The following is a 26,294-nucleotide window of genomic DNA, read 5'->3' as shown; positions in this document are numbered from 1 at the left end:
GTATCCAAAAATCCAATGGAGACGATTTATTTGACCAATCGTATAAAACCGTTAACATATAGGAGTATGGGGTTTAGAGTATAGGAGTATATAATATTCTATACTTGGTAATCTCCAAAATATTTTCGTCAAAACATTCATAAAAACTTGAAGGCCATGTTTGGTTGTCAGGATTCTGTCTGGGAAAGTAATATGATTCCTTAAATTTTAAATTCCTATGTTTGTTTCGATTTTTAATCAAACTGGGAAAGTAATCAGAATCCTGAGAACAAGGAAAGTTAGTACAATTTTCCAGGATTCTGAATCATAACTTTTCTTAGGTATTCTTTTTCCCAATTTTAGGATTCTTACATATTTAATGCAATATATTATTATTATTATTATTATTATTATTATTATTATTAATTACAGTATTTAAAAAATAATTTAAAATTATAAATCATACTTAATTTCAATATAATAAATAACTATAATTAAAACTATCATAATTATAAATATTTATATATAATTGTTATTATCATAATAATAATTAATAATTTATTAAATAATTAAAATATAATTATATAATATAAATTGCTATATAATAGTAATAAATACTACTCCCTCCGTCCCCGAATAAGAGTCGCTAATTTCCATTTTGGGTCGTCCCCCATTAAGAGTCACTCTTCATTTTTACCATAAATGGTAGTAGACCCCACATTCCACTAACTCAATCCACTTACATTTTATTATAAAACCAATATAAATGTAACACCCCAGTTTTCGTGCACGGATTTTTGGAGTATAAAAAAAATTTGGACGAAGAAACACTTGGAATTAAAGTGCAAGGAATTTAATTTTTATGAACTATAGTTGTTGAAAAGAGAAATGCCAATTTATCAATTAGATGAATGCTTTTGTTGGAAGGACAACTTGGAGATACAATTAATACAGGATCACATATATGAAAGAGACAACTCCAACCTACATTATACCATGAATTATGGGCTATAGCCTTGCTACTCTAGGGATGTAAAACTCCAAGACTATGTTGCTAGCTAAAAATGGTAAAAGGATCACTTATTCTTGGAGCAAATCTCTCCTCTGATCCTCTCCAGATTCAATGGCCCCATTAACCAAAGGAAAGCTTGTCTTCTTCTTTCCCTCTATACTTCTCGGAGTTCGATCCCCATGAAGCTCCAAGCAATTGTGGCAGCCAAGTGCATCTTGAGGACCCTGCCAAGTTACACAAAAAAAGGGATTAGCATAGACTCATAGTTTGGGAAATAGGGGGAGACCAAACCAAAATGTGGGAGGGGACAAGATGAGCTAAACAAGATAGCTAAGAACCCAAATCAAAGCTGTAAGAGTCAGCCAATCTGTTTTTTTCAAGGTATCATCAAAGAGGGAATCAGACCAAAAGGGCCTCGGCAAAGTGAGCTTATCACCGAGCTCATTAGAGCAAAGAGCAAACTCAACCCCAAGGCTTGCATCAATTAAGTATGATCCCTATAATCATAAAGCTCAAAAGGGGATGAGCTTGTAGCAAAAAATGGGAAGCACAATATACAAGGAGTAGGTCCTCCAAGAATTTCACAAATTTCGCAAGAAGGCTTTTTAGCTCAACTCAAAAAGAGAAGTGAGTTGTTAGCTCAAAATAGAAAGTGGAGCTCTCCAATGCCTTACACCAATTTAGGCATAGAAGCTTTAAGCTCAAATTCAAAAGTGAAGGAATCTTTATCCCAAATTAGACACAAAAATGCCAAGGAGTTTTGGCTATAAATACCAGCCCACCACCACCTCCTTCCTCACACCTCTCTAAATTCACAAATCACAAGAAGTGCAGCAAGAGAGGAGGGAGTGGCGGCGAGCTTAAGGGCAGTCCGGCGTTCGAAGGAGTCATCGAGAAAGAGGTAAAACACTAGCACACCCTCTGCTTATGTTTCGGACATCATACTAGGCCCAAGAACGTAGAAACATGGCTATAGGAACCTCACAACAGTAGCAACTATGGAACATATACCATATAGATTAAAACCCCATTGAAACCAAGCTTGAGGTAAACATAGGGGTGAACTGTGAACAACAAATAGATGCTTTAAAAATCACATAGCTACTGCCAGCTCACAATAACAACCAAAGAGCAAGATTAAACTGGATCACAACTAGGCAAAGTCCTTAATCACCAAAATATTGCATAACTCGACATGAATCGAGTAAGAAGAGGGAAAGAGGGTGAAGACTTAGCTTAGGCCGAAAGGCAGTCCGGCGATGGCGGAACCCCGGAAGCTCCGCGGGGTGGCTACGGGCCGCGGCAGAGAAGAGGGAGAAGGAGGCGAAGCCTGCTCTCCACCGATGACTTCACTAAGAGAGGGGTATTCGGCGGAGACGACGGAGGGACAATGGCGACGTCAACTCGTCGGGAGAGGGGAGAATGCGATGGTGGCGGAGTTTCCGACGGGGGAAACCGCAAGGGAAGCGGGTGAGGTGCTGCCTCCCTGAGCGCTCGACGGAGCGAGTTAGAGGCAGACGGAGGTGGAAGGACCGGCGGCGACTCTGAACTGACGGCGGTGGCTGGACACGGGCGAATAGCAGCCCTGTCTGCGAGCAGCCACCGAGCCGGCCAGCTTGTGCTAAGATTGCCGAGTGGCAGCGGCGTGGAGCACATTAAGGGCCCGTTTGGTAGAGGGGACAGTATTAGATATGTTATGATTGTAAAATGGATATTGATGGCGGATTACGCATTGATATAATCAAATCCCGTCCCCCTTTTGGTAGCCTCTATTACTCAAAATCATGTCTTGGCTCACGTTTGGTAGCCCCTCCCCTACTTTTGGGATTGAAAATATTTTCCCAATTTTCTCCCCATTAATTTGTTGCAGTACCAAATTTGCATATTCTAGAAACCATTCAGCAATTTCATCCCCAATTAAGCCTCGCCATTCTTTCGCAGAAGGCGGCAAATGTCAAATTCTGCAAATACAATAGCGGCAAATGGAAATTTGAATGCCCTAATTGGAGATTTCATTGTTAAATAGCAGAGAAGCATTCATATTCAATAACAACAACCACATTAATTGATGCAAAGCTCATTGAATGGGGGATTCAAGGCGCAATGAGGTCAGGCGTGGAGGAGGAGGCAACAGTCAAGGTACGCCTAGTTTGAATACATCCGGACATAAATTGATTTAATGTTGAATTTATTTTAGTCATTTTTTTGCCGATTTTCAGCTATGGGAAGAGGGCGGTCCTCCGCGGTCAAGGCCACGGTGACCGCTCTCGGAGGGCATGGAGCGACAGGGAGGAGATGCACTTCATAGCGTCTCTGAAAGAGTTGGTTGCTACTGGATGGAAGGCCGACAATGGATTCAGATCTGGGTATCTCTTCAAGTTGGAAGAATCCATGCGCCGCGAGTTTCCCAACACTGATTTGAGGGTCAGCCCCCACATCTCCTCGAAGCTTCACACTTGGAAAAAGTTTTACTCTGCTGTGTCCTCAATTCTGGAAAGAAGTGGTGTTGGGTTCAACAACCACGGCGACTTCAAGATCGACTGTGACGAGCATGTTTGGAGTGAAATAATCAAGGTTGTATGCAAGTTTTATCATTATCGGTTTATTATTTTTCTAGCAAATGTTTACCAATTCAGTATATTAGGTTTCACGAGTGAGCATTGTATCATCGTTTTCCCCACTGAATGACTTTGTTTGGTTGTCTCAGGCTGACAGTGGTGCTCGTTTTCTTCGTTACAAGTCGTGGCCGTATTATGCTGACTGGAAGATGGTGTTCGGGAAGGATCGGGCTACCGGCAACAACGCACAAGATACTGACCGTGCAAATGAAATTTGTGTCTCTGGATCTCGTGATTCCAACAACCCCGGCGCGTATGCAAGCCAACCGGAAGGAGAAGATGACTACGCCGGAGTGGGTTTGAATGACCGTGGCCCCCTGACGAGCAGACCGACAGTGTCTATAGCAATGCAGTGGACAGCGAGCGTCGTGGAGCAAGGAAGCGTAAAAGGGGTGATGCACTTGATGGTCTCATCGACGTCTTAGGCAAACTGCACGAGGACACAAATGCAAGGCTTGATCGTCTGTCGGATCGCATCGGGTATGAGTTTGACGTGACAAAGGCGAGGAAGGAGGTTTTCCAGATGATGGGTCTTATTCCAGGGCTCACCTTGTCTCAAGTTTTCATTGCCTCCGACGCTATACTTGCGAGGGTTGAGCGGCTCGACTACTTCATGAGTCTGCCGGAGGGAGCACGCCAACCCTATGTGTGGCATGCGCTTGAGCATTACACTAGCAACTAGTATGGCATGGTCGTGGTTTGTGCTGGGGTTATGATTGGGTATGATCTAGTCTTTTGTCGAACTAAGTAGTCTTTTGTAGTACTAAGTAGTGGCTTGTCTAACTAATTAGGCCACAATCAATAGACACGTTATAGTGTGTTCTTTTTTTTGTAATGTGAATATGGTATGCATTGTAGGCCACTACTAATGGATTATGGTTAGCTTACTTGATGATATTTCAAGATGAATACTCCAAACAATATGCACACCACAAATATGTCGAGATTGAGCACGACCTACACACAACCCATATGAATACATTCATGCAAGCAATAACAATTAACACACTTAAATAACTGAATGTTCTTAGTAGTTCTACATATCACATAGCTATGTTAACAGATCAAAATGAGCAGTATTGTACAAGTCTGCAGCAAGTAAAACTAGCACACGACGACAATAAAATGCAAGTCATTAAGCAGTTTGATCAGTGCATATTACCTTCCCGTTTACGGCCAGGGGTTATGGATGGATTGCTACATAGAAGTGCACCTCCTCTGTGTCCACTAGATAGAAGCAACATGTCATCCCAACCTTGAGTCGGTTAACTTGCTTGAAGTGACTCCAACCACGCTTCACCCGAATATGTCCTTTGTGCTTTGCGAGCCGCATTTCCCAAGTACCTCCAAAAACTGTGAAATAAGTCTCACATTCTATAGCACTCTCACGAATGAATTTTGTCCAGAAGCTGAGGGGTATCTCCTTCAAATAGTGGAAATGAAATCAGCATTAGTAGGTAAAACACAAAGAAAAGGAATAGGAGGTGGAGATCTAACCAATGTCTTATTAATTGTTGTTTTAGTGAAAGTGACTGTGAATGATGGGTGTTCTTCGATGGCTAAGGATTTTATAGGCAATATGCCATCTGCGTTATCGCTAGAGGCAACAGAGTCTGTCTCCGATGACTCGTAGTCATCGCTTGTTTCCAGGTCCGGGATTAGGTCAGTCTCCGACACGGGCCACAACGCCCCTGCATTATATGGTGTGTATGCTATAGAAGAATGAGATTGCGCATACAGATACTAGTGTATAAATCAATACATACCATCATAATCATAGATGGGAGGGCAACCAGTCAATGCGGCAGCCCGGATTACTTGGAAAACACCAGCTCCGACGTGGGTGAAGACAAGAATATCCCCATTTTTGATGTTGTTTGCAACCACGAATGAAGACCAGCCAGCCCTGAAATAGCATCCGTTTTCGACGTTAAGCAACCGCACATCCCATTTCCCACCGTTGGGCATCACAAGGAAGCATTGAGGAGGCAGATCCCGTCCATAAAGTTGTACCCATTGAGGAGGAATCCGCTGCAATGTACACAAAAAATTAACGATGTTATGATTATGCTCAGGCTTATTCTTTATGATATAGAGCTCGGAGTAAACTTGTATGCATATTGCTTACAAGACTTGAGCCGTGCACTTGAGAATGGTAGATCTTGACAAATGGGGGGTTGTGACCCGAAGCAGCCATAGTAGCTAGAGTGGGGAGATAAGGATCTGTGATTTGATTTTGGTGAGGTTGTGTTGAGTATGAAATGAGAAATGTATTTACTCAAAAACGTGTTATTCACCTAACCAATTGCATCAAATGCACGCCGTCTATTAATTGCCACCATCTACCCGCATAAATGCACTCCGCCGAATTGGATTGACGCCTCTGTACTGGGTAGAGTTGCTATTAAATGGAGTTCCTCAACGCATTTCAAGTGTTAGTAGATATTTGACAATCAAAATATTAAATGAGGGTGAAGTCACGAATAGTCCACTGTGATTAGAGTGATAAAGATAAATACTGTCTGCCTCAACTCACATTCACCTCACCAAGTAAATTCCTCATATCTTCTCTAAGTCAACTATGGACATTCCACCACAAGCAATCTTTTTCTTCAAAGGGAAGTGGTCAGCAAAATTAGACAATCAACTCTTATCCGAACTTGTGCGGGTGAAGGAAGAGCACGGTGAAATTTATTCTGGCCTACCTGACGAGGCTCTCGTCGCTGCACGCGCAAAAGTAGAGGCCGTCGCTGCTATCAAGTTCAGCGTTGATGAGCTGCAGACTAGGGTGCACTTCCTTGCATCACGGTACAAGACATTTCATATGCTTGTGTCCACCCCTGGAGTATGGTGGTATCCCAACATGAAGGTTGTCGATGCTGCGGACAGCGTGTGGGGAAAGGTTATGAAGGTAATGCCCGTCCATTTTAACACTTTTCAATTTTGAAGTAAACTAAACATGCATGTGTGTTGTGTAGGAGAACCCATTATCCGCTGCCTACTACCATGAGGATGAGCCGGAATACCGCCTACTCACCTCAGTTTTCGGCCCACTAGATGTGAAACAAGAGGGCTCCGAAGAATTGAATGTCGATGTCCCAAAAGATGTCATAGTGCTATCCGACACTACCATCCCCCGCCGCGAAGTGATAGACCTCACTGCAGTGGACTCTCCTTTTTCACAAGAGGTTAACTCACCCGCGATTGTGATCAGTGAAAAGGTGAAGCGCAAACTGTTCGACGATGAGGTCGAGTCCTCTGACCGAGAGTCCTCCAACAAGCCGCCCACTGTCTTCTACGTGCCAGGACCTCGGGGGAAAGCCATCACGAAGATGCCACCTCCGCGTTCATTGCCTGTCCACCTCCATGTCCCTAGTCCAAAGGCATCCCCTGGTGGATCGTCACAGGCGTCCAATAGCCCAAATCCACGGGGTGATATCAGTCGCCCTTTACCACGTTGGCCCTAAGTAGAATCGCCGACCGCACATGACTGAAGTAGTGCACTTTTGTCTTCATGTTTCAATAGGAACATGGATCTATGCACATATTAATCAATATTCTGTCATGGCAAAAGACATGTCAATTTTAATGTAGTGCTCTTTTGGATTCATGTTTCAATAGAAACATGGAATTATGCACATATTATCAACTCTTATGTAATGGACAGTATCATTTTATGATGCAAAAGTATCATTTTATCATTTGAAACTATCATTTTATCCCCTCAAACTATCATTTTATCCCCTCAAACTATCATTTTATGATGCAAAAGTATCATTTTATCATCCAAAAATCTAAAACTATCATTTTAAAACAAAAGTATCATTTTATCATTTGAAACTATCATTTTATCCCATCGAACTATCATTTTATGATGCAAAACTATCATTTTATCATCCAAAAAATCTAAAACTATCATTATGATACAAAAGTATCATTTTATCATTTGAATCTATCATTTTATCCCATCAAACTATCATTTTATGATCCAAAAATATCATTTTATCATTTGAAACTATCATTTTATCCCCTCGAACTATCATTTTATGATGCAAAAGTATCATTTTATCATCCAAAAAATCTAAAACTATCATTATGATACAAAAGTATCATTTTATCATTTGAATCTATCATTTTATCCCATCAAACTATCATTTTATGATGCAAAAGTATCATTTTATCATTTGAATCTATCATTTTATCCCATCAAACTATCATTTTATGATGCAAAAGTATCATTTTATCATTTGAAACTATCATTTTATCCCCTCGAACTATCATTTTATGATGCAAAACTATCATTTTATCATCCAACAAATCTAAAACTATCATTATGATGCAATACGTCACTTTCCCCTTCACAATTTTCTTCAAGTTTCCAAAATCACTCCAGGAGTAGTGCCTTCCAATTACCCAAATCAATCTCCTCAATTTTTTAATCAATCAAATTCCTCCCTGTTCGCCTATCTCATTTTCTCTTTTCTGCTCAAATCGTCTCTGCCCCCTCTCTACCCAAGTCATCCTCTTTTTCTTCCAAGCAAAAAAACCGTCTCGGAACATGGCATTATGCATATATTAATCCCATGGTGCTTGGTATTTAACGTTTTTTACTTTGCATTTGGTAAGGCTATTTTAACCATAGTAGATGATCATTAACATAATATAAATCAAAATCCAGAAAGTCATTCCCAACCTAATCAAGTTCAGCCTTCCCACACTAATAATTGTCATCGATGACGCGATTAATGCGTTCAAATATTACAATTCCATGTTGTAATTAACGAAAACAAGGAATATCGACGGCTACGCAAAAGGGGGCAACGAAGTAGTAGCTTCTGGTGACAAGTCGTTTACCCGTGAGTGGCTTGTCCGAATCAGAGATGGTGATTTACATACTGCACAATTAGATCAACCGACATGGGTTAGCATATTGTTGACTAATTTTCCTCATAGTTCATTGTTTGAATATATTTATGTCTATACCTCATCCCACATAGAACCCGCTAAGTTGTCTCGCATTTGTGTCCACGCATTGGAGGGCTCCACAGAGTCTATATACTCTCCAGGGACATTGGGGTCGTCCGCCCCCGTGACTAAGTCTTCGTCATATACGCCGGCGAGGGCGTCGAGGGGATCCACTGGCATTGCTGTTCTAGCGTAGTTATGTAGAAGAAAACATGCTAAAATGAGCTGCGTTTGTGTTTTCACCGGGTAGTAAGAAGCACTCCTAAGTATCCCCCATCGCATTTTCAAAACGGCAAATGCTCGTTCGATGACATTGCGAGCCCGTGTGTGTCTCATATTGAAGATTTCACGTGGATTCTGAGGGGCTCCACTTGCCGGGCCCCATTCTTTGAGATGGTAGCGGACACTTTTATAGGGTGTTAGGAATCCTTCACAATTTGCATACCCATTATCACAAAGATAATAATTTCCTACAAAAGATTGACCAACATTAAGTCATTTTCAAATTCTATAATATGCAGGGGATATTTCAAATTCATAACTTTAATTTTATACCTCGTGGAACTTTGAAGCCATACTCACGATTAACGGCATCCTTTAGGACACGAGCATCCCCGGCAGAGCCTTCCCAACCGGCGAGAACGTAAACGAATCTCATACTACGATCACAAGCGGCTAGGGTATTAGTGCAAATCTAACCCTTTCGTGAGCGGTAGCGAGGCTTGTCAGCATTAGGAACTTGCACGTTGATGTACGTGCCATCAAGGGCTCCCAGGCACCCCTGCGCAAAGCAAACATTTGTCATATCTTACTAGTAACAGCAGAGCACATTTGGAAAAGCAAATCAACCTTGAACCATTTCCATCTGTGATCCTCACAGTCGTCACCCACAGCATCGGCCACCACCCAGAATGTACGATGAAGCTTAATCACAGCCCTCAAGACAGCATGAACGTACTTGGAAACAGTATACCCTGACCTCCAATGCTCGAACTTCACTACTCGAACCTTCTTGTGATGCGCCAAAATTGATAGAAAAATTGCTACTTGTTCCTCCACGGTGACATACCGACCATCCACAACGTCACCAGTCTGCTGAAGCATAATACACAGCCTCCCAAAGGCGTTTCTATCCATTCTCAAATTTTCAATACAAGCCACATCAGTCACACCAGTAAGTCGGTTCAGCCGTTGAACCTGTTCAGGTATCCGCCGGATATATGAATATCTGGATCGATTAGCGGTAGTAGTGAAACGTCGTCCCCGACTAATGCTTCGGAGGTAGATGAGGATAACGCAGATGATGTCGAACTGATGGTCCCGAATGATATCAGAAGCAATCTGAATAATCATTTCGTTAACTGCCTTTCTACTTGCCATAATAATCCCAAATTAACTGCACAGACGGCGTAGGACGCTGCTCGACACAACGGTTTACAGAAATAACAATGTATAGGTAAATCGAACAACAATTTGGGTATTTTTGACAAACGAGCACGACATCTGATTTACGATGTAATTGACTAATTTACTAATTTACTAACCAAAACCCAATTCAGCAAATCTGGACAATTGGGTAATTGGCTAATTCCGATTCGAAAAGAGGAATACACATTGGGGTTCGATTTCGAACAGAACCAAAAGTACCCAAGCACAATTCAGGTTTTCCAGCTTTGAGTGAATCTAACCGTAAAGATTGACAATGAGATGCAGATAGAAAGAGTACCGTCGCCATACCTTGAGCAATGGAGTTTCAGATTCGGACTCCTTGACCGACCTCGTCGTTTAGATCTGTGGATTACTAGGGCAATTTTGGTCTCGGATGTGTTGAGGAACCCTAGCTGCAAGTGAAGAGAGAAGAAGCAGGCGTGGAGAATTTGGCAACAATTTGGTATGTCTTAATTTTAGATAATGCAAAAGGGTAGTGGAGGAAATTGTGATGTGTATGACGGCCCATGTTCCAAAGTGGGATCATAAACCCTGAAAATTGTCCCGGATGCTTAACCCACAATTGTCCACAAAAGCAATATAAAAGAGCCGGGTCACATGGGTTCACTCCCGGGTCGGGGTGATTGTTGTCCAAGCTACCAAATGCCCGGATAAAGAAGGATTAACTTGTCAAGTGCGCGCTCGCGATTTGATGTGCAGTTTTTATGAAAAGTGCTATTTGCTTGATGCTATAATATGATGTTATGTGTTGCCTTATTGGTGCTTATGAAGTGTAGCCTTCGTTGATATTTGAGTTCGGCTTTGACCGATAGAAAAATGAGTTTATGTTTCAAGAGTGTTTTATGAGGAAATGGAAGTTTTGAAAGTTTTGAGTTCGGTTTTGACCGATAGAAGTGAGTTCCGTTGAGAGAACGTTTACGAGGAAAATGAAGTTTCGGAAGTTTTGAGTTCGGCTTTGACCGATAGAAATGAGTTTTGATCCAAATACGTTTACGAGAAAAAAAAAGAAGTTTTGAAGGTTATGTGTGCGGCTTTTGATGAAAGAAAGATGAGTTACGTCAAAAATATTTTATGATAAAAAATAAGGTTGCAAAGGTTATGTCAAGCCATGTTTTGTTTTGAACGTTGCCTATCCGACTGACTAGCAAGGACGATGTCCCTACTAGACCAGGAGATTCAGTTTTTGTGAATTCGGGTTTGTAAGTTGGTTGAGCCCATACATTCCGTTTCACCAGGAGTTTTGTGAATTCGGGTTTGTAAGTGGGTTGAGCCCATACATTCCGTTTCACCAGGAGTTAGTGAATTCGGGTTTGTAAGTGGGGTGAGCCCATACATTCCGTTTCACCAAGAGTTAGTGAATTCGGGTTTGTAAGCGGTTGAAGCCCATACATTCCGTTTCACCAAGAGTTTCGTGAATTCTATTCACTAGGAGGTTAGTAGGCTTCTGTTCCCCAGGAGTTAGTCAGATATGGCATATGTTCCAGGAAAATAGATCGAAAGATCGCTTTTGAAAAAGGAAGAGAAAATTGTTTTAGTGTTCTCGGACTTTTCCTAAAACCCCGAGTTCTCTCAAAGAGTGGCTTGACAAAATCAGTTTTTATGAAAATATATTTTGGCACGTGTCCACTGAGTACACCAAGTACTCAGCCCTGCATATGTTTTAAAAATGTGCAGGTTGAGCAGTGATGACGGCGGGCGGTGTTGAGCATAGACGATGAAGATCCTTCGATAGAATAGTACTCGGATGCGACGTGTCTCCATACACGACGTTATCTGCTCTTGACTCTTCCGCTGCAATGTAAAAGTCGAGTTTGCGCTCTTTGTATCGTGCACTCTGATATATATTATTTGAGTTATTTCAGTTCAAGTTTCAGTTGTGTCACAGTTTTTCCCCTTTCTTCCCCGCTTCTTTCATCCTCCCCTAGTCGCGATCAACCTGGCTTTCTATCCTTAGAAAGTGCGGTCGTGACAATAAAAATGTGGGTTCCACATTCCACTAACTTTTTCAACCAACTTTTCTTTACATTTCTTAAAACCCGTGCCCGGTCAAAGAGCGACTCCTATTAGGGGACGGAGGGAGTAATTAATATTTTATAAATTAATAATTAATTAATAAAATTGTAGTAAAATTTTATATTATAAAATTTATTTAATTATATTATCTGTAAGTATAATAATAATAATAACAATAATAATAATAATAATATAATATTTATTATTATAATACTCCATGTAACTATAATTATAATTTTATTATTATATATTGTGATGGATAATCCATATTTAAACTATACATCGTAATAATAAATATAATAATATAATAATAATTATTATTTGTAATTAATAGTTTATTAAAAATATTATTATTATTGTTCTTTATTAATAAAATATAATAAGTATATTTTTAGTTTGATATTTCAATCAAATATAAAATTTAAAATCTTGATATTTTCCAAACATAGGAAAATAAAGTTATTGGGAATCATATTCTCGGGATTCATTTTCCCAGGAATCATTTTCCCTGCCAACTTTACTTTCCCGTCAACCAAATATGGCATAAATGTTTACACTCGAGATTAATTTACTTTCCATTTATCATACCATCTCCACGAATTATAGTCAAACATAGTGGAATAGTACATTAATTATCTTCCTTTCATTTTCTTATAAATTATGACAAAGTTATGGCTGAAGCAATTCACAAAACAATTTCTCCACTTTTCCTGGATATTGAAAATACTAATTAGGAATTTTTTTGAACAAAAGATACTACTCACTCCGTCACAAGGAAGATAACCCCTTCCTTGGGCGGCACATGATTTTATACAATTGTATTTTGTGTGTTAGGTGGAGAGAGTAAAATAAGAGAGATGGAATAAAGTAGAGATAAAAGTATTTTCATTATTAGTAATGGGTCATCTTGTTTGAACAAACCAAAAAAGAAAGTGGATCATCTTCGGTGAGACGGAGGTAGTGCAATACAACACAATGAGGAGTGTTTCTACTCCCATAATTATCATGTTATTTGCCTTTCTTTTCGGTAAGTTTTCCATCTTATTCAATTTCTTTTTTCGTGTTGAAGTAGAATGATTTGCATGATAATATTAATATTTATTAAATAATCAGATATTCAAAATTTATTGATGGTTCATGCTCGACTTGGTAATCCTCCACTGCCTTCATTGGATGAAGAAGCTGCAAATGCCCCTTCAAATTGTAAGTGTGAAAAAAAGGTTTTCATCTGGTGTCTATATACTTTTATACGAAAAACTTATTTACATATAAATAATGATTATTGATGCATATGTGTAGGTGACACAAAAATAGAAAATGTGAATGTTGATACGCGGCTTCCTCCAGTATACCGGTGCGTGAGCATTTTAGGCATATGTGGTGTGACACTAAGTGAAGATCGATGTATCCAACTCTGCAACGATTACTACTTCGGGGTGAACCCATATGCTCGGTATGACCTTCTTCCTGGAGCTACCGACGTTTTTTTGTTATTGCGAACACGATTGTCGCAGATCGTAGTTAATTTCCAAAGTGTCATAAATTTTATTTTTCAACATATGTACAATGGAATTTTTTTGTTTACAATAACTTTTATATTTGATTACACATAAGCAGATACTTTACTTCACAAAAGGTCAATATTAATTTTCCTCCTTTCAAAACATTTTTTTATTTGTTGTTAGAGCATCTCCAATGGCGGACGTCCGGTCGGACGTGCGCGACGGGCGACCGGGACGTCCGTCATTATGGCAGGGGAGGTCGGATACGGACGTCCTGTGAGGACGTCGGGTGTCCTCGGATGTCGGCGCGACGGGCGGGCGGACGTCCGCCATTGTGGCGTGGGTCGGACGTCCGGGTCGGACGTTCGATTTTTAAATTTTTTTAAACTCTATATATACGGCTCGTTGAAATTTTATTTCCGTAAACGTAAATTGTTTTATTTGTAAATTTGTGATTTTTTTTATTGCGGGAAGTCCTAGTGGGAAGGGCGGATTGTGAAGGGGATGTCCTAGTGACGTGGCAGTGGGATGAGAAGTCCTAGTGACGTGGCGGGAGGTGTTTTCGGGATGTCCTAGTGGATGTCCGAGTGGGACATCCGCCCACTGGAGATGCTCTTACTAGGGCTTAAACAAATGACCTCATCTTTAAATACCAACTCCTTTACCACTTCATCACATGCCCATTTTGAAATATTATGAACATTAATTATTCTTATACATTAAATATAAAACTTTTTTTCCACCAAAACTAATAATTCATTTTAATTTTATATTCTTTGAAGAAATTGTTAATTATATTTTTACAAGCACTTAAATTTTACAATATAGAAGTTTATAACTATACATAGACTTTAATAGTTTTTAATATTCTTATAATTTATTGTTATCGGATATTAACATTTTTATAGTATATATTTAATTTATATACACTTACTATATTGATATTAATATATAATTTTACTTAAAATATGTTATTGATTATAATTTATTGTTATCGGAGTAATTCATGTTTTATTTCGTATTATATTATTATTGATTTTATCAAAATCACACATAATAAGAATGCCGGACAAATAACCAATTCTTTTATAAGTGGTTGGACAAATAACCCGAAAAATAGTAAGTAGTTTAATTAGATTTAAAATCAATTAGAACTCGAAAAAATAAATTTGTACAGTTGTACTCCTCTATCATATAGATTTAAAATTATTGACCCTGTACCACACCTCAGACTACCTGCTAATGCTTACTACATGAGTCATGCACTAATGGGAGTTGTATATACATATACTGTTACATGCTAATTATACGAAAAATACTACCCCTTCTGTCCTATAAAATATAGACGTTTGGGATGATACAAATTTTAATGCATTATTGATAAAAATAAGAGAGTTAAAAAGAAAAGTAATCATACAGTAGCATTTAGTGAAGAACAAACCATCTTATTAGAGAGAATAAATTACCAAAAATAGAAAGAATTATTTTTATAGAACGACCTAAAATAAAAATAAAAATTACTCCGTAAATTTTTAGGGAACTAAGAGTGTATTGTTATATTATAAATAAAGATATCAACCCAATAGAAATGCAATGCAGATAGATAGATAGCATTAAATGAATGCATAGGAAAGAGAAATACTTTTTACATAAATTCAAAATAACATTTAGTGATTGAGGTCAATTTGATTCTAAAAAGTTCAGAAAAATGCAAAACATTCATTATATTGAAAATGAAGACGTCAACTTAGGAGAGACATTAAATACAATGCAAATCAGAGAGAGTACATTAAATGTATGCAGATATTTTAAGGTTTTAATATACTCTTTAGTGGTAGTCCAAAAATATTTAAAATATTTCAAAAGGATTTTAAACATGCAAATTTCAAAATTTATAGATTTTTCATAACAATTTTTTTCTGAAATAATCAAATCTATATAGTCTGAACTTATTCTCCATTTGCCATACCATCTACCCAAAATATATAGAATCAAATATAGTTGGATAGTTGACTAATTAATTGAATTCGTTTCATTTAATTTCTTATAAATCGTGACAAAGTTATGGTTGGAGCAATTCAAAGAAGAATCCTCATCTCTCCTCTAGTCATTGACATTAAAAATACCAATATCACAATGAGGAATGTCTCTAAGCTAACAATTATCATGTTTTTTGCCTTTCTTTTTGGTAAGTTTTCCATTTAATTTCTTCTATCAGGCTTGTAAAATTCCAATCAATTATATTGTTGGTGTTATACTGTTATTAGTTTTTCAATTTTATTTTCTTTGAGGAATTTCTAGGTAAGTGGACAAGTTGTCACACTAACAATGTTGAATCTTCCCTTGGTGTTACTTGTTACTCAAGCTTTATTTTGATTTTCTATTTTAGTAGAATGAGAGGAACAATTCTTTTTTGGGTAATGCATGTTAATGGAATTCCATTTTAATGAAGAAGTTTAGTTGTATTCCGACTCAGGGAGTGACGCACAACCCTTATGCGTCGTTATTAATGAACGACGCACAACCCTTATGCGTCTTTGGTTAATGACGCACAAGGGTTATGCGTCGTTCAAAGACGCATAAGAATTATGCGTCTTACCCTAATGACGCATAACCCTTATGCGTCACACTGGTAAGCATTCCCGCCTGTCCCCCGGGTGACCCGGGTTCGATCCCCGGCAAAGGCGCATAATTTTTGGTAAGCATTGCCAAAAATAAATGTTTAGAATAACTCATTTTTATCAAATACTAATCACTTAAAAAATTGCGCCGTTGCCGGGGATCGAACCCGGGTCACCGGGTGACAGGCGGAAATGCTTACCAGTGTGACGCATAAGGGTTATGCATCACTAGGGTAAGACGCATAATTCTTATGCGTCTTTGAACGACGCATAACCCTTGTGCGTCATTAACCAAAGACGCATAAGGGTTGTGCGTCGTTCATTAATAACGACACATAATTGTTGTGCGTCACTCCCTGAGTCGGAATACATCTAAACCTCTTCATTAAAATGGAATTCCATTACTAGACTAGAACAAAAGTAGAAAGAGCTCTAGAATGAGATGCATAATAATACTAGTAATTATATTGAATGTCACAGGTATTCAAAGTTCACTGATGGTACATGCTCGACTTGGTAATCCTCCAATGCCATCGGTTGGTGAAGAAGCTGCAAACGCCCCTTCAAATTGTAAGTGTGAAATAAATTTGTAAGTTTTTTATGTTATTTTATGAGAATTATTCATATATAAACAAATGAGTTTTGATGAATAAATGCAGATGACACAAAAATGGGAAATCTGAAGTTTATTAGACCTCCTCCAATATACCGGTGCGTGAGCATCTTGGGTGTATGCAATGTGACACTAAGTGAAGCTCGATGTGTCCAACTCTGCAACAATTACTATTATAATAAACATCCATCTTCTCGTTGTTACTTTTTTCCCGGAACTACAGATGTTTATTGTGACTGTGAACATGATTGTAAATAGAGATCTTAGTCGAATTTCCAAATATTCGCTTTAAAAATAAAACATTGTGACATTATTTGGTACTTTGTCATCATATGTACAATGAAAGATTTTATATTTTCAATTTACTTAGTTGGTGATATTATATTTAAATTTTTGTTAAAATGAGGTTGAAATTTGCCCATAAAGTGCAAATGGGCCGGGCGCTAGGGCCTATCTGCGAGCGATTTGATGATGCATACAGGTTTTATACATAACAATCTAACTAATCATTCAAATATGTGACTAGGATTTTAAGGTTTATACTTTATACTAATATGATTTAATGGTGTTTTATGTTCTCAATCTCTATTAAATTCTAATTTTTTAAAATTTTCATATTTTCAATAAATTTTCCAAACTTTCAATATTTTCTACTCCATACAATGTCTTTTACATAAATTTTGGTGATAGAATTCAACTAGTTAGAGCATGTCCATCGGTGTTCTTACGCAAGGACGACATCCGTGCCGTCGGCAAGAGCAGACCCCTGCTCGCCGCTGTGCTCTTGTCAGCGGCATGGCCTTGCTCGATGCATAGAGCACGTCCGTGCCAACGGCAAGAGCACGAGCAGCCGACGTGGCATGCTCTGGTTGGCCGTTGATTTATTATTTATTATTATTTTTTTAAATTTGAAAAAATCTGAAAAATCCAGATTTAATAAAAAAAATATTTTCCCAGTTCCTAATAAAATATATACATTTTTTCTACACTTTTAATTTATTTTTTCATTATTTTTATCTCAAAATTCATACTTTCATCTATAAATACTCTCATTTCAAACACACAAAAATGACACTATAGCAAACAACTCTCTCAATCTCAATTTTTAGGATTTTAAAAAAAATTTAAGATTTTAATTATGTAACTTTTAATTTGTTAGTAATTTGTAATAGTATTTTGCGTATTATTAATGCATTTAATATTGTGGAAATGTTTTTAATAATTGAAGTATTTAAATTAAATAATAGAATGGTGGGACCCTTGAGCATGCTCTTGCGGAAAAACATGGATGTTGGTGTTGTGCTTTTGCCAAATAACAAAGAGTAAAAAATTAATAAAAGTGGATCCGGGCCCACATTCATGCTCTTTAATAAGAGCATTGATGGAGATGCTCTTAAAGTGTCCACAATGGTGGCCCTTGAAGTCCACCAAAGTTGGTCCGGCCATGAAATGTGGCTCTCCATGGCCCTCCGCAATGGTAAATAAACAAAAACAACAAGGGCCACGAAATGTGGCCCTCTCCAAAAAAAAAAATAATTTGTTTACTTTTTTAATTATATTTTTTAATTTAACTACAACAAATTTAATTAGCCTAATAATTTGAAAAATAAACATAATTTAATAAAAAAGCGAATTACAGACAAATTTTTGTCGTATTATAGATAGAGGAAAATTATACAACGAAAATTTTTAAAAAACACTACACAAAAAGACGCCACCCTTCCTACTCGGTGGCGTCATCAGAATCCGGCACGTCTTCATCACCACCCCCACTGCCCCCACTGCCGCTAGCTCCGCCCGTCTCCGACCCATCGGCCCACCCCAACTTCGACCTCAATCTAAGAATGAGGTCGTAGCACATCTTCTTGGTGAGAGGGTCTGTCGACTTCTCGTACAAGGACAAGTTATCCCCAAGTTGCTTCATCATCTGTACCTCCAGTGTTTGAGCCAACGCCGCGGTCGGTGATGAGCGCGGTGCTGACGCGCTCGCAGCAGAGACTTGGGATACGTTTCTAGCTTCCCGGATGGCAGCTTGTTGGCCCTGCGGGCGATGGCGCCTCAACATTGTCGAGTGGGGCTCCTCCAACACATAGTCATTCAGGTCGAATGCACGTGAGTCGCCACCACTGCTGTAGGTGCCGTCGGCACGGAGCTTTGTCCGCTTCCCAGTATGACCGGTGTCATCATCGCAGATCGCCTTGAATTGAGGGGAGTCTCGGAGAAGCATATATTCATTGCAGTAGGTGAACTTGGGCCAGTCTTCAGTATTAAACAACTGATACGATAACGCCCGTACGTCGGCTTCGCTGCGGCCGCTTTCGGCATTTTGGAGTTGTCTCTCGTAAATGCTACTGAACCTCTTCACAGCTCTACTGATCCGGCCGAACTTCTTCCGGATCTGGCCTTCATCACACTCGACACTGTCTGCTGGTTTGAAGCCGTGGTACACCGTCAAGACGCGCCTCCAGAAGCAAACGTCGGTCTGATCCGTGCCGATGACCGGATTCGTCGTGACCGCCTCCCAGGCCCACGCAACAGCAAGGGATTCATCGTCGTTGTACGGAACCCCCCGCCGAGCACCACCGCTCCGCCCGCCGCCTCGGCTGCCGCTACGGCCGCCGCTTCCGCCGGGCCCCTGCTCTCCGTCTCCGCCATTTCACCGCCCACGACTGCCGCCGCCGCCATTTCGGCCTCGGCCACCGCCTCGCCCCCCACCACAGCCGGTTCGGCCACCCCCGGTGGGGGCCACCACCTCCACACTACCGGATGTCGGGCTCTCCGTTGTACCCATCAACTATTCCCATGTGAATCTATCAGATCCAGACAAAGGAGACTGGGTGTATTGGAATTGGGAGGATTGGAAGTGTTGAGACGGGTTGTTGATCGCGTCCATATTCGGCCGGTAGTCACCGAACCCCGATGGTTGGCGAACATGTTCCTCTGCTGATGGGAGGACGACTGAACCCGGTATTGCAAAGACTGTGGACTCCACATCTGATTTGGGAAGTTGCCGTATCCCGAGTCTCCATACCCCGGGGAATCACCATCTCCACCTTGCATCTTTGGTAGGATTTTAATTAGGATTTTGTGGTGTTGAAGTGTAAAATGGAGTGGAAAAAATGGAAATGAAAATGGTAGTATTTATAAAAGTATTTTTGAATTTTTTTTTTTAAAAAAATAATTTTTCGCGCCCCAGCCACGTTTTGTGGCCCGCTGCAGTGGAGGGCCGCGGCTCACACGGCTCAGCCGCGTGAAGGCCGCGGCTCCCTTGGCTCAGCCGCGAATCGTGGCTCTCTGCAGTGGGGGCCGCGCACCCGAGCCACGGGCCGCGGCTCCCCCATTGTGGACACTCTTAGAGTTTGAGATTGAGAGTTCTTTTCACTTCAATACATGGATCTTAGAGTTTGAGATTCAGAGTTCTTTTCACTTCAATACATGAAACGACACCACTTTAGCAAAAAACGAGGAATGTTAATTATTTTTTGTGTTCCCAACTTCTGCATATTTCAGAAAAATGTCTTCTTCAACTTAAAATGGAAAACGAAAATTTGTGAGATATTTTTGCTAAAGATCTTCACGGGCACAAAATGGTAATCATTCTTATTTTTGCTTACTCAACGGCATTTCATATGTTGAGGGAAACAAATTTTGCCTTAAACTTTAACTTGATGTATTAGTTTTTTGTCATGGAAAATAAGAATAATTGATGAAAATATAAAAGTTATTACATTGTCTAGAATAATTTGAAAATTTTGAAAACATAAATACAGTATATTAATAATATTTTAAAGTTAATATTCACAAAATATGTTAAAAATGAATTATTTTTAAATGAAATATTATTCAAAAATCATGTAGCTTCCTTCCCATTGTAATATAATCCTTTTTTCAAACTTGAAAAATCCCGCGCCACTATAAATTCCCACGCGCAGCAAACTTCCCAAAATCAATCACAAAAACACGGCAAAAATTGAAAGACAGCTAGAGATGAGGAAGAGATCGACAAAATCATCAGCAGCCGCGCTCCTAGGATCATCTCCTCTACCACCGCCGGACACAGCGGCCACGAGGAGTCCATCGCCGACCGAGTCTCCGGCAGTGCTGTTCGATTTCGATCTCAATGCACTGGCAGGTATCTCCTCGTCGTTGAAGAAGAATAGCAACAAAAAATGCGTTTCTAGAGCATCAGGTTCGAAGCTAATTCAGCCTACTGGATTCTCTCCATCGCCGCCGCTGAAAAGTGTGAACACGATCGCTGATCTGAAGGATCTGGCGTCTTCTAATATGGAATCCGTCAAGCAACAGATGGAGAGATCGCATTCTGAAATTGCGAAGGATTTTGAGTCTTCAAAGTGTCGCCTGCACAAACGCTACAAGGTTTTTCTCTCTCTCGATATTTTCTTAATTTTTTTGGTAAACTGTGTAGATCGTGAATCCGTTTATGCCGTAAGTATTGCTTTAATTACTATATCAGGACGCTAAGGGTTAATGCTAGTTCTAATTCGCGTATCGTTGACGAAATGAAATGAGAACTCTGTTTTTCCCTTTTTTCTGTAAACTCCTCGAGCTCTGCGTGGAATAAGTGCTATGCATAATCTGCGTACTTCATGTTTGTTTTATTCGTAGTTATACATTATAATTAATTTTCTTCATCTATGATTTAACATTTGCGATATGGTTCTCTAGATATGCTTATTACTCTAGAACAAATTATGCAGTCAATTAAGAAAGTAACCTTTAGGATTTAGGAGTACTTGTTAAGAGTCATTTTCTCTGAATTTTCGTGCATGTTGCAATCTCTCTGCTGCTGGTAGTTTCAAATTGATACATGGTTTTGCTGTTACCAAGCTTAATGATGTAAAACCAGAATATAAGTTGTGATCCAAATATGTCATAGTCATTATCGTATCAACATTACTTTTTCATTGTTATCAATTGCAAAAATGTTGGAGAGTATATTATAGCGCATATTTCCTCATCTAAATACTAGAACAAACTTGGAGATCGAATATTCTCTTGACCAATTTTATGATTATTGAGTACAATTAGTTTTGTGATGCGATGAAAATGTTTTCACTGCATCATCTTTTCAGCTGACACTATCTCAAATACTGGACTCTTCGAAGAGCAATGGCCACCTTGTTTAGAACAGAGCAATCTGAGATCCTTACTGTGCCTTCTTTTGAAATTGTTGTTTAGTATTTATAAATTACTCGAGTTAAATAAAAGAATGATTTAGATGCTTCTAATCTCTGTTGATGACGTGACGTTTCACCATTATCAGTTGAACTAGACATGTTGTTTGTAGGTTGCTTGGCATACATCTTCTCTTATGTGTACAGTGTTGTTACGGACGTTCTCCGTAACGAGGCCGGATGGCTAACTTCTCGGAGAGATAAGGTGATCGAACCTTCGACGTGCTCGAAGGAAAGCTCACGAATTGCTGATTTTCGGACGTTCTCCGATGAACAACAATTTGGAAACGAAATATGATATTCTTGTTACTCAAGACAAGTTTGTGGAAAATAATATATTCATTGAATGATTAAAATGATAACAAGCTCTCCTATTTATAATACTAGAATCTACTACCCTAACTTAATGAACAAGAAACAAATATCTAAACAAATATGGGAAAGATATGGTGAATAAGGGAAAACTAAATAATTAGAAGATCCTAAGAGATATGATAGATATGATCGTATCAACTCCCCACGGTTGAAATCCACCTTGTCCTCAAGGTGGGGACCACGAAGCAAAAATGAGAGTTGAAATCAGAAGCTTCGGCGAGACAACTCCTCCTGGATCAAACACACACCGAACAGCTGAACGTCCCCCTTCTTCACCTTTGTCAAAAATCAACAAAGGAGACCCAATGTTGTCGGCAAAATTCCATGCCAAAACGAAAAGCTTGTCCACGCTTCCAAGAATGCTCAAACATGACGTGTCATTGCGCGGAGGGATCAACCTCGCATCGGTGTCGAGCGATGTTGATCGAGGATTCAAACATGTAGCATCCATAACATGCAAATCCCCATAGATAAAGGCAATCTCCTTCAAATGTATTGGAAAGGACGGTGCAACTTTATTTCCAACTAATGCACATAGATAAGCACCACCATTTTCACTCAAACAATTCCCAACAACATCGGGAGATGTCATTCGAACAGCATCGAGAGATGCGACGACCTTCTTCATTTCCTCAATGGAATCAACCTCCTCGTCGCCATCTAACAATGTTTCTTCCTCTCCACTGATATAGGGGCTGCACGGCGGAGAGATCATAGCTGGTGGAGGCAGTTCATCTAACAATCCGCCTTCCTCTCCGCTGTCGTCGTCGGGGCTGCAAGACGGAACTGTTGGGGGCAGATTCGAAGATGGGACAGCAGCTACAGCGGGCAGTGACGCTGCTGCACGGCAGTGGCTTGTCATGCTCAAGCAAGATGACGAGCGTTGTGGTGGTGGTGGCGGGACAACAATGACAGTTAGTTGTGAGTTGCTAGATGGGTCGTGGTGGACATCAGCGTCCTCATCATATCCAACAGAGTCACAATCATAATCAGGGTAATATATGGATGCGATCTCTTCATAATCCAGGTTACCCATCGACACCCCAGCGCCCGGCGGGTCCCAACAGGATGGTTGGCGAGAAGGCTCGTTCTGCAGCTGCAGAAATTGACGAAGCGGGAACCCCCTGTACGTGGGTGGCGGTCCATAGTCGAAGGGATGATAGTGCTCGGGCAGTTGATAACGAGTTTGGCGGAGGTGGTACGGGCGGTGTCTATCCGGCTGATATGGAGGCGACGGTGTGTACCTGTCCGACTGGTGGTGTTGTGGCCGCCGGTACGTAGGCTGGGTGTAACGCCGATGCCGCTTGTCCCAATCAGCGCGTCGTTCCAAGTTTGCGACCCGACGATCCATCTTATCGAAGCGCGCGTTCAATTGCTCAAACCCAAGCGCGATCGGGTCCGTCGATTGAGGCCTACCTCCAATCTCGCCGATATTCCGCTGACACGTCTGCCCCAATTGCAGTGTTTCAGTCACCGGCACTTCGAACTCCATTAGATTTCGTTTTCACAGATGATGATGAGTTTCGGGATGAAAGAATATGGAGGATTAGGTGTGGCCGTGGTGGTGGAGCTGCGGCTGATTGTTCTCTTTCTTTTTTTTTTTTTTCGACGGGGGGTGGGAAATAATTTGGGGGATACGGATGAACGAAGACGGAGGATGAGCACGGGATGAAAGCACCAGTTGTTACGGACGTTCTCCATAACGAGGCCGGATGGCTAACTTCTCGGAGAGATAAGGTGATCGAACCTTCGACGTGCTCGAAGGAAAGCTCACGAATTGCTGATTTTCGGACGTTCTCCGATGAACAACAATTTGGAAACGAAATATGATATTCTTGTTACTCAAGACAAGTTTGTGGAAAATAATATATTCATTGAATGATTAAAATGATAACAAGCTCTCCTATTTATAATACTAGAATCTACTACCCTAACTTAATGAACAAGAAACAAATATCTAAACAAATATGGGAAAGATATGGTGAATAAGGGAAAACTAAATAATTAGAAGATCCTAAGAGATATGATAGATATGATCGTATCAAGTGTGCACTCTTAATTCCTAAATCTGTAGATCTTCGTGCACAATGTCATACAGCGCCTTCCATGTACATTATACTCTAACTGATCTTCTCTTATGTGTACAGTGTGCACTCTTAATTCCTAAATTTGTAGATCTTCGTGAACAATGTCATACAGCGCCTTCCATGTACATTATACTCTTACTGATCTTCGCTTTTACATGTCCAGCTCTTTCCATGTGCCAAAAGCTCAGTTATCCAATTTGATGCATATTGTGCTTCAAGTATTAGACTTTGTCTGACATGTATTTGTATCTGCATATTTTTTGTTTGAACAGATCCACACTCAAGAATGCCAGCGAATCATGGATGAGGCAGATAAAGAACATAAGAAGATGTTTGATCGAATCAATGAAGGCAGAGAAGCAATGAAGGTGGGAACCCCCTTTCTTGGAAAAAAGATGTAGTGTGTTTCATGACATCAATCTGTCTAATAATATGATATACATAATTTGTTTCAGGCTTCATATGCCGAGTTTATAGCAGAAGCACAGACCACTGCATCTCGTCGTAAGCTTGTTTCTTACTCATTAACTATAGTTCATAGTAAATCATTATCTTCCTACTTGAATGCACCAAGATCTTTGTTCCCCTTTTTCATGGTGAATATAGCCTATATCACATATTTGGATGTAGTATCATTTAAGAAACATAACAATAGGAAGTCAATATTTTCCAGGTCTAGTGACACTGATACATATGTTCTTGCATGCACCGATGAAAACATTTTTAGTAAGATGAAGAGCTATGAATTATATTCTTACAGTATTTGTGTATATGTGAATGTTTCAGTATGTAAAACAACTATTCCCGAGCTAGCAAAAAGTTCCGAGAAAATCATTTCTTCACTCAAGAGCCGTTTTGGGATCTCATAAACTGCATCTTGACACCGCGACGCTCCTAGGTAAGAGACTAGTTAACGACTTCAGTTTCTTCGTGGAAATTTGGCATAGGTTCTTGTATCAAAATAGGAGCTGAGCTTTTAAGTTAGTCGCGATTATATGCAATGAGTTTGTGCTTATTCTGTTGTGGCAGGATTTATATGCTTAGATTGATGGAAATGGCGGCAAGTGAGGCTCCACGGCAGCAACTTAGTGCATCATCTTGCATCGGTGAGCAAGCTAAAACTATTGTTTTGTGATAATCAACGATCCCACTCCATACAAATAGCACTTTTGTAGAGATGAAGTTTTATAGTAGGACCTAACAATTGTGACCCCTCACTGTGGGATATGTCAGATTTTCCTTCATCTATCAAACTTGAAAATGTTTCAGGGGTATTATAGTAATTAGTAGATAAACAATACTCTCTATACATGATAATGTTCATTCAACTAATGCCTTAACATGACATGAGGACTACATGAAGTCTCCATAAGTTTTTTTATTCATAATTAAAAAAAATACAATCACAATTTACATTCACCTCCAAACCGATTGCATCAATGAAGTTTGGTCACCCACCGACAATTTTAGCATTGAAGTTTATTTAGAATTTGTCATTATAGTAATTTAAATGGTGTAATTTTTGGTATTTAATTAATGTCATTTTAGTTATTTATTTTAATTATATACTGGTATATAACAAAAAATAAGAAATAAATATAATGTTGTATGACAATAGAGAAAAATTAAATTATGATATGGTTTAGGGTATGGGGTGAGTATGCTTGTAGTAATTATAAATTTATAAGCAATCTAGTTGCCAGAATATATGCTAAGTAAGTAAATTCAAATTATGTTAGTATTAAAAAAGTAAGGTGAGCTATTATTACAAGACTATATAATGCAGCAAATCAAGATTTTCACTTATATTATATAAAAAAGATTTTCTCTAATAATATTAAGGGAACAAATCAAGATTTGATTCT

General features: G+C 39.5%; 4 protein-coding genes across 8 annotated transcripts; 3 read left to right on the top strand and 1 right to left on the bottom strand.

The window, feature by feature from the left end:
* Positions 1–875: 875 nt before the first annotated feature.
* LOC121779471 lies at positions 876–4,502 on the top strand. 4 transcript variants are annotated; one of them, XM_042176799.1, is made up of 4 exons: positions 876–1,892; positions 2,933–3,130; positions 3,211–3,565; positions 3,699–4,502. In XM_042176799.1, exons 3-4 carry the CDS (start codon positions 3,287–3,289, stop codon positions 4,032–4,034), a joined length of 615 nt encoding a protein of 204 aa, XP_042032733.1. In that variant the 5' UTR covers positions 876–1,892; positions 2,933–3,130; positions 3,211–3,286; the 3' UTR covers positions 4,035–4,502. The 4 variants fall into 4 exon arrangements, with proteins under 4 accessions (XP_042032733.1, XP_042032734.1, XP_042032735.1 ...); XM_042176800.1 differs by having other exon boundaries at positions 3,021–3,565; XM_042176801.1 differs by having other exon boundaries at positions 3,018–3,565.
* A 3,652-nt stretch (positions 4,503–8,154) lies between these two features.
* Positions 8,155–10,532, bottom strand: LOC121779470. Of its 2 annotated transcripts, none has more exons than XM_042176796.1 (4): positions 9,424–10,532; positions 9,130–9,355; positions 8,593–9,044; positions 8,155–8,504 (listed from the first exon to the last, which is right to left on the bottom strand). In XM_042176796.1, the coding sequence occupies exons 1-2, from the start codon at positions 9,952–9,954 to the stop codon at positions 9,269–9,271; spliced, it is 618 nt and encodes a 205-aa protein (XP_042032730.1). In that variant the 5' UTR covers positions 9,955–10,532; the 3' UTR covers positions 8,155–8,504; positions 8,593–9,044; positions 9,130–9,268. The 2 variants fall into 2 exon arrangements, with proteins under 2 accessions (XP_042032730.1, XP_042032731.1); XM_042176797.1 differs by having other exon boundaries at positions 9,130–9,915; positions 10,312–10,532.
* A 2,346-nt stretch (positions 10,533–12,878) lies between these two features.
* On the top strand, positions 12,879–13,683 carry LOC121779192. Its single transcript, XM_042176516.1, has 4 exons — positions 12,879–13,063; positions 13,150–13,239; positions 13,336–13,553; positions 13,654–13,683. Exons 1-4 carry the CDS (start codon positions 13,012–13,014, stop codon positions 13,681–13,683), a joined length of 390 nt encoding a protein of 129 aa, XP_042032450.1. The 5' UTR covers positions 12,879–13,011.
* Positions 13,684–20,742: 7,059 nt separating this feature from the next.
* LOC121778832 lies at positions 20,743–25,692 on the top strand. The gene is made up of 5 exons (XM_042176233.1): positions 20,743–21,149; positions 24,702–24,797; positions 24,885–24,933; positions 25,216–25,327; positions 25,459–25,692. Exons 1-4 carry the CDS (start codon positions 20,760–20,762, stop codon positions 25,296–25,298), a joined length of 618 nt encoding a protein of 205 aa, XP_042032167.1. The 5' UTR covers positions 20,743–20,759; the 3' UTR covers positions 25,299–25,327; positions 25,459–25,692.
* Positions 25,693–26,294: the final 602 nt, after the last annotated feature.

This window comes from Salvia splendens, chromosome 19 (genome assembly GCF_004379255.2).
Source record: "Salvia splendens isolate huo1 chromosome 19, SspV2, whole genome shotgun sequence".
Classification (NCBI taxonomy): Eukaryota; Viridiplantae; Streptophyta; class Magnoliopsida; order Lamiales; family Lamiaceae; genus Salvia; species Salvia splendens.
Note: the sequence above shows the minus strand (reverse complement) of the source record. Positions and strands in the feature narration are given on the sequence as shown.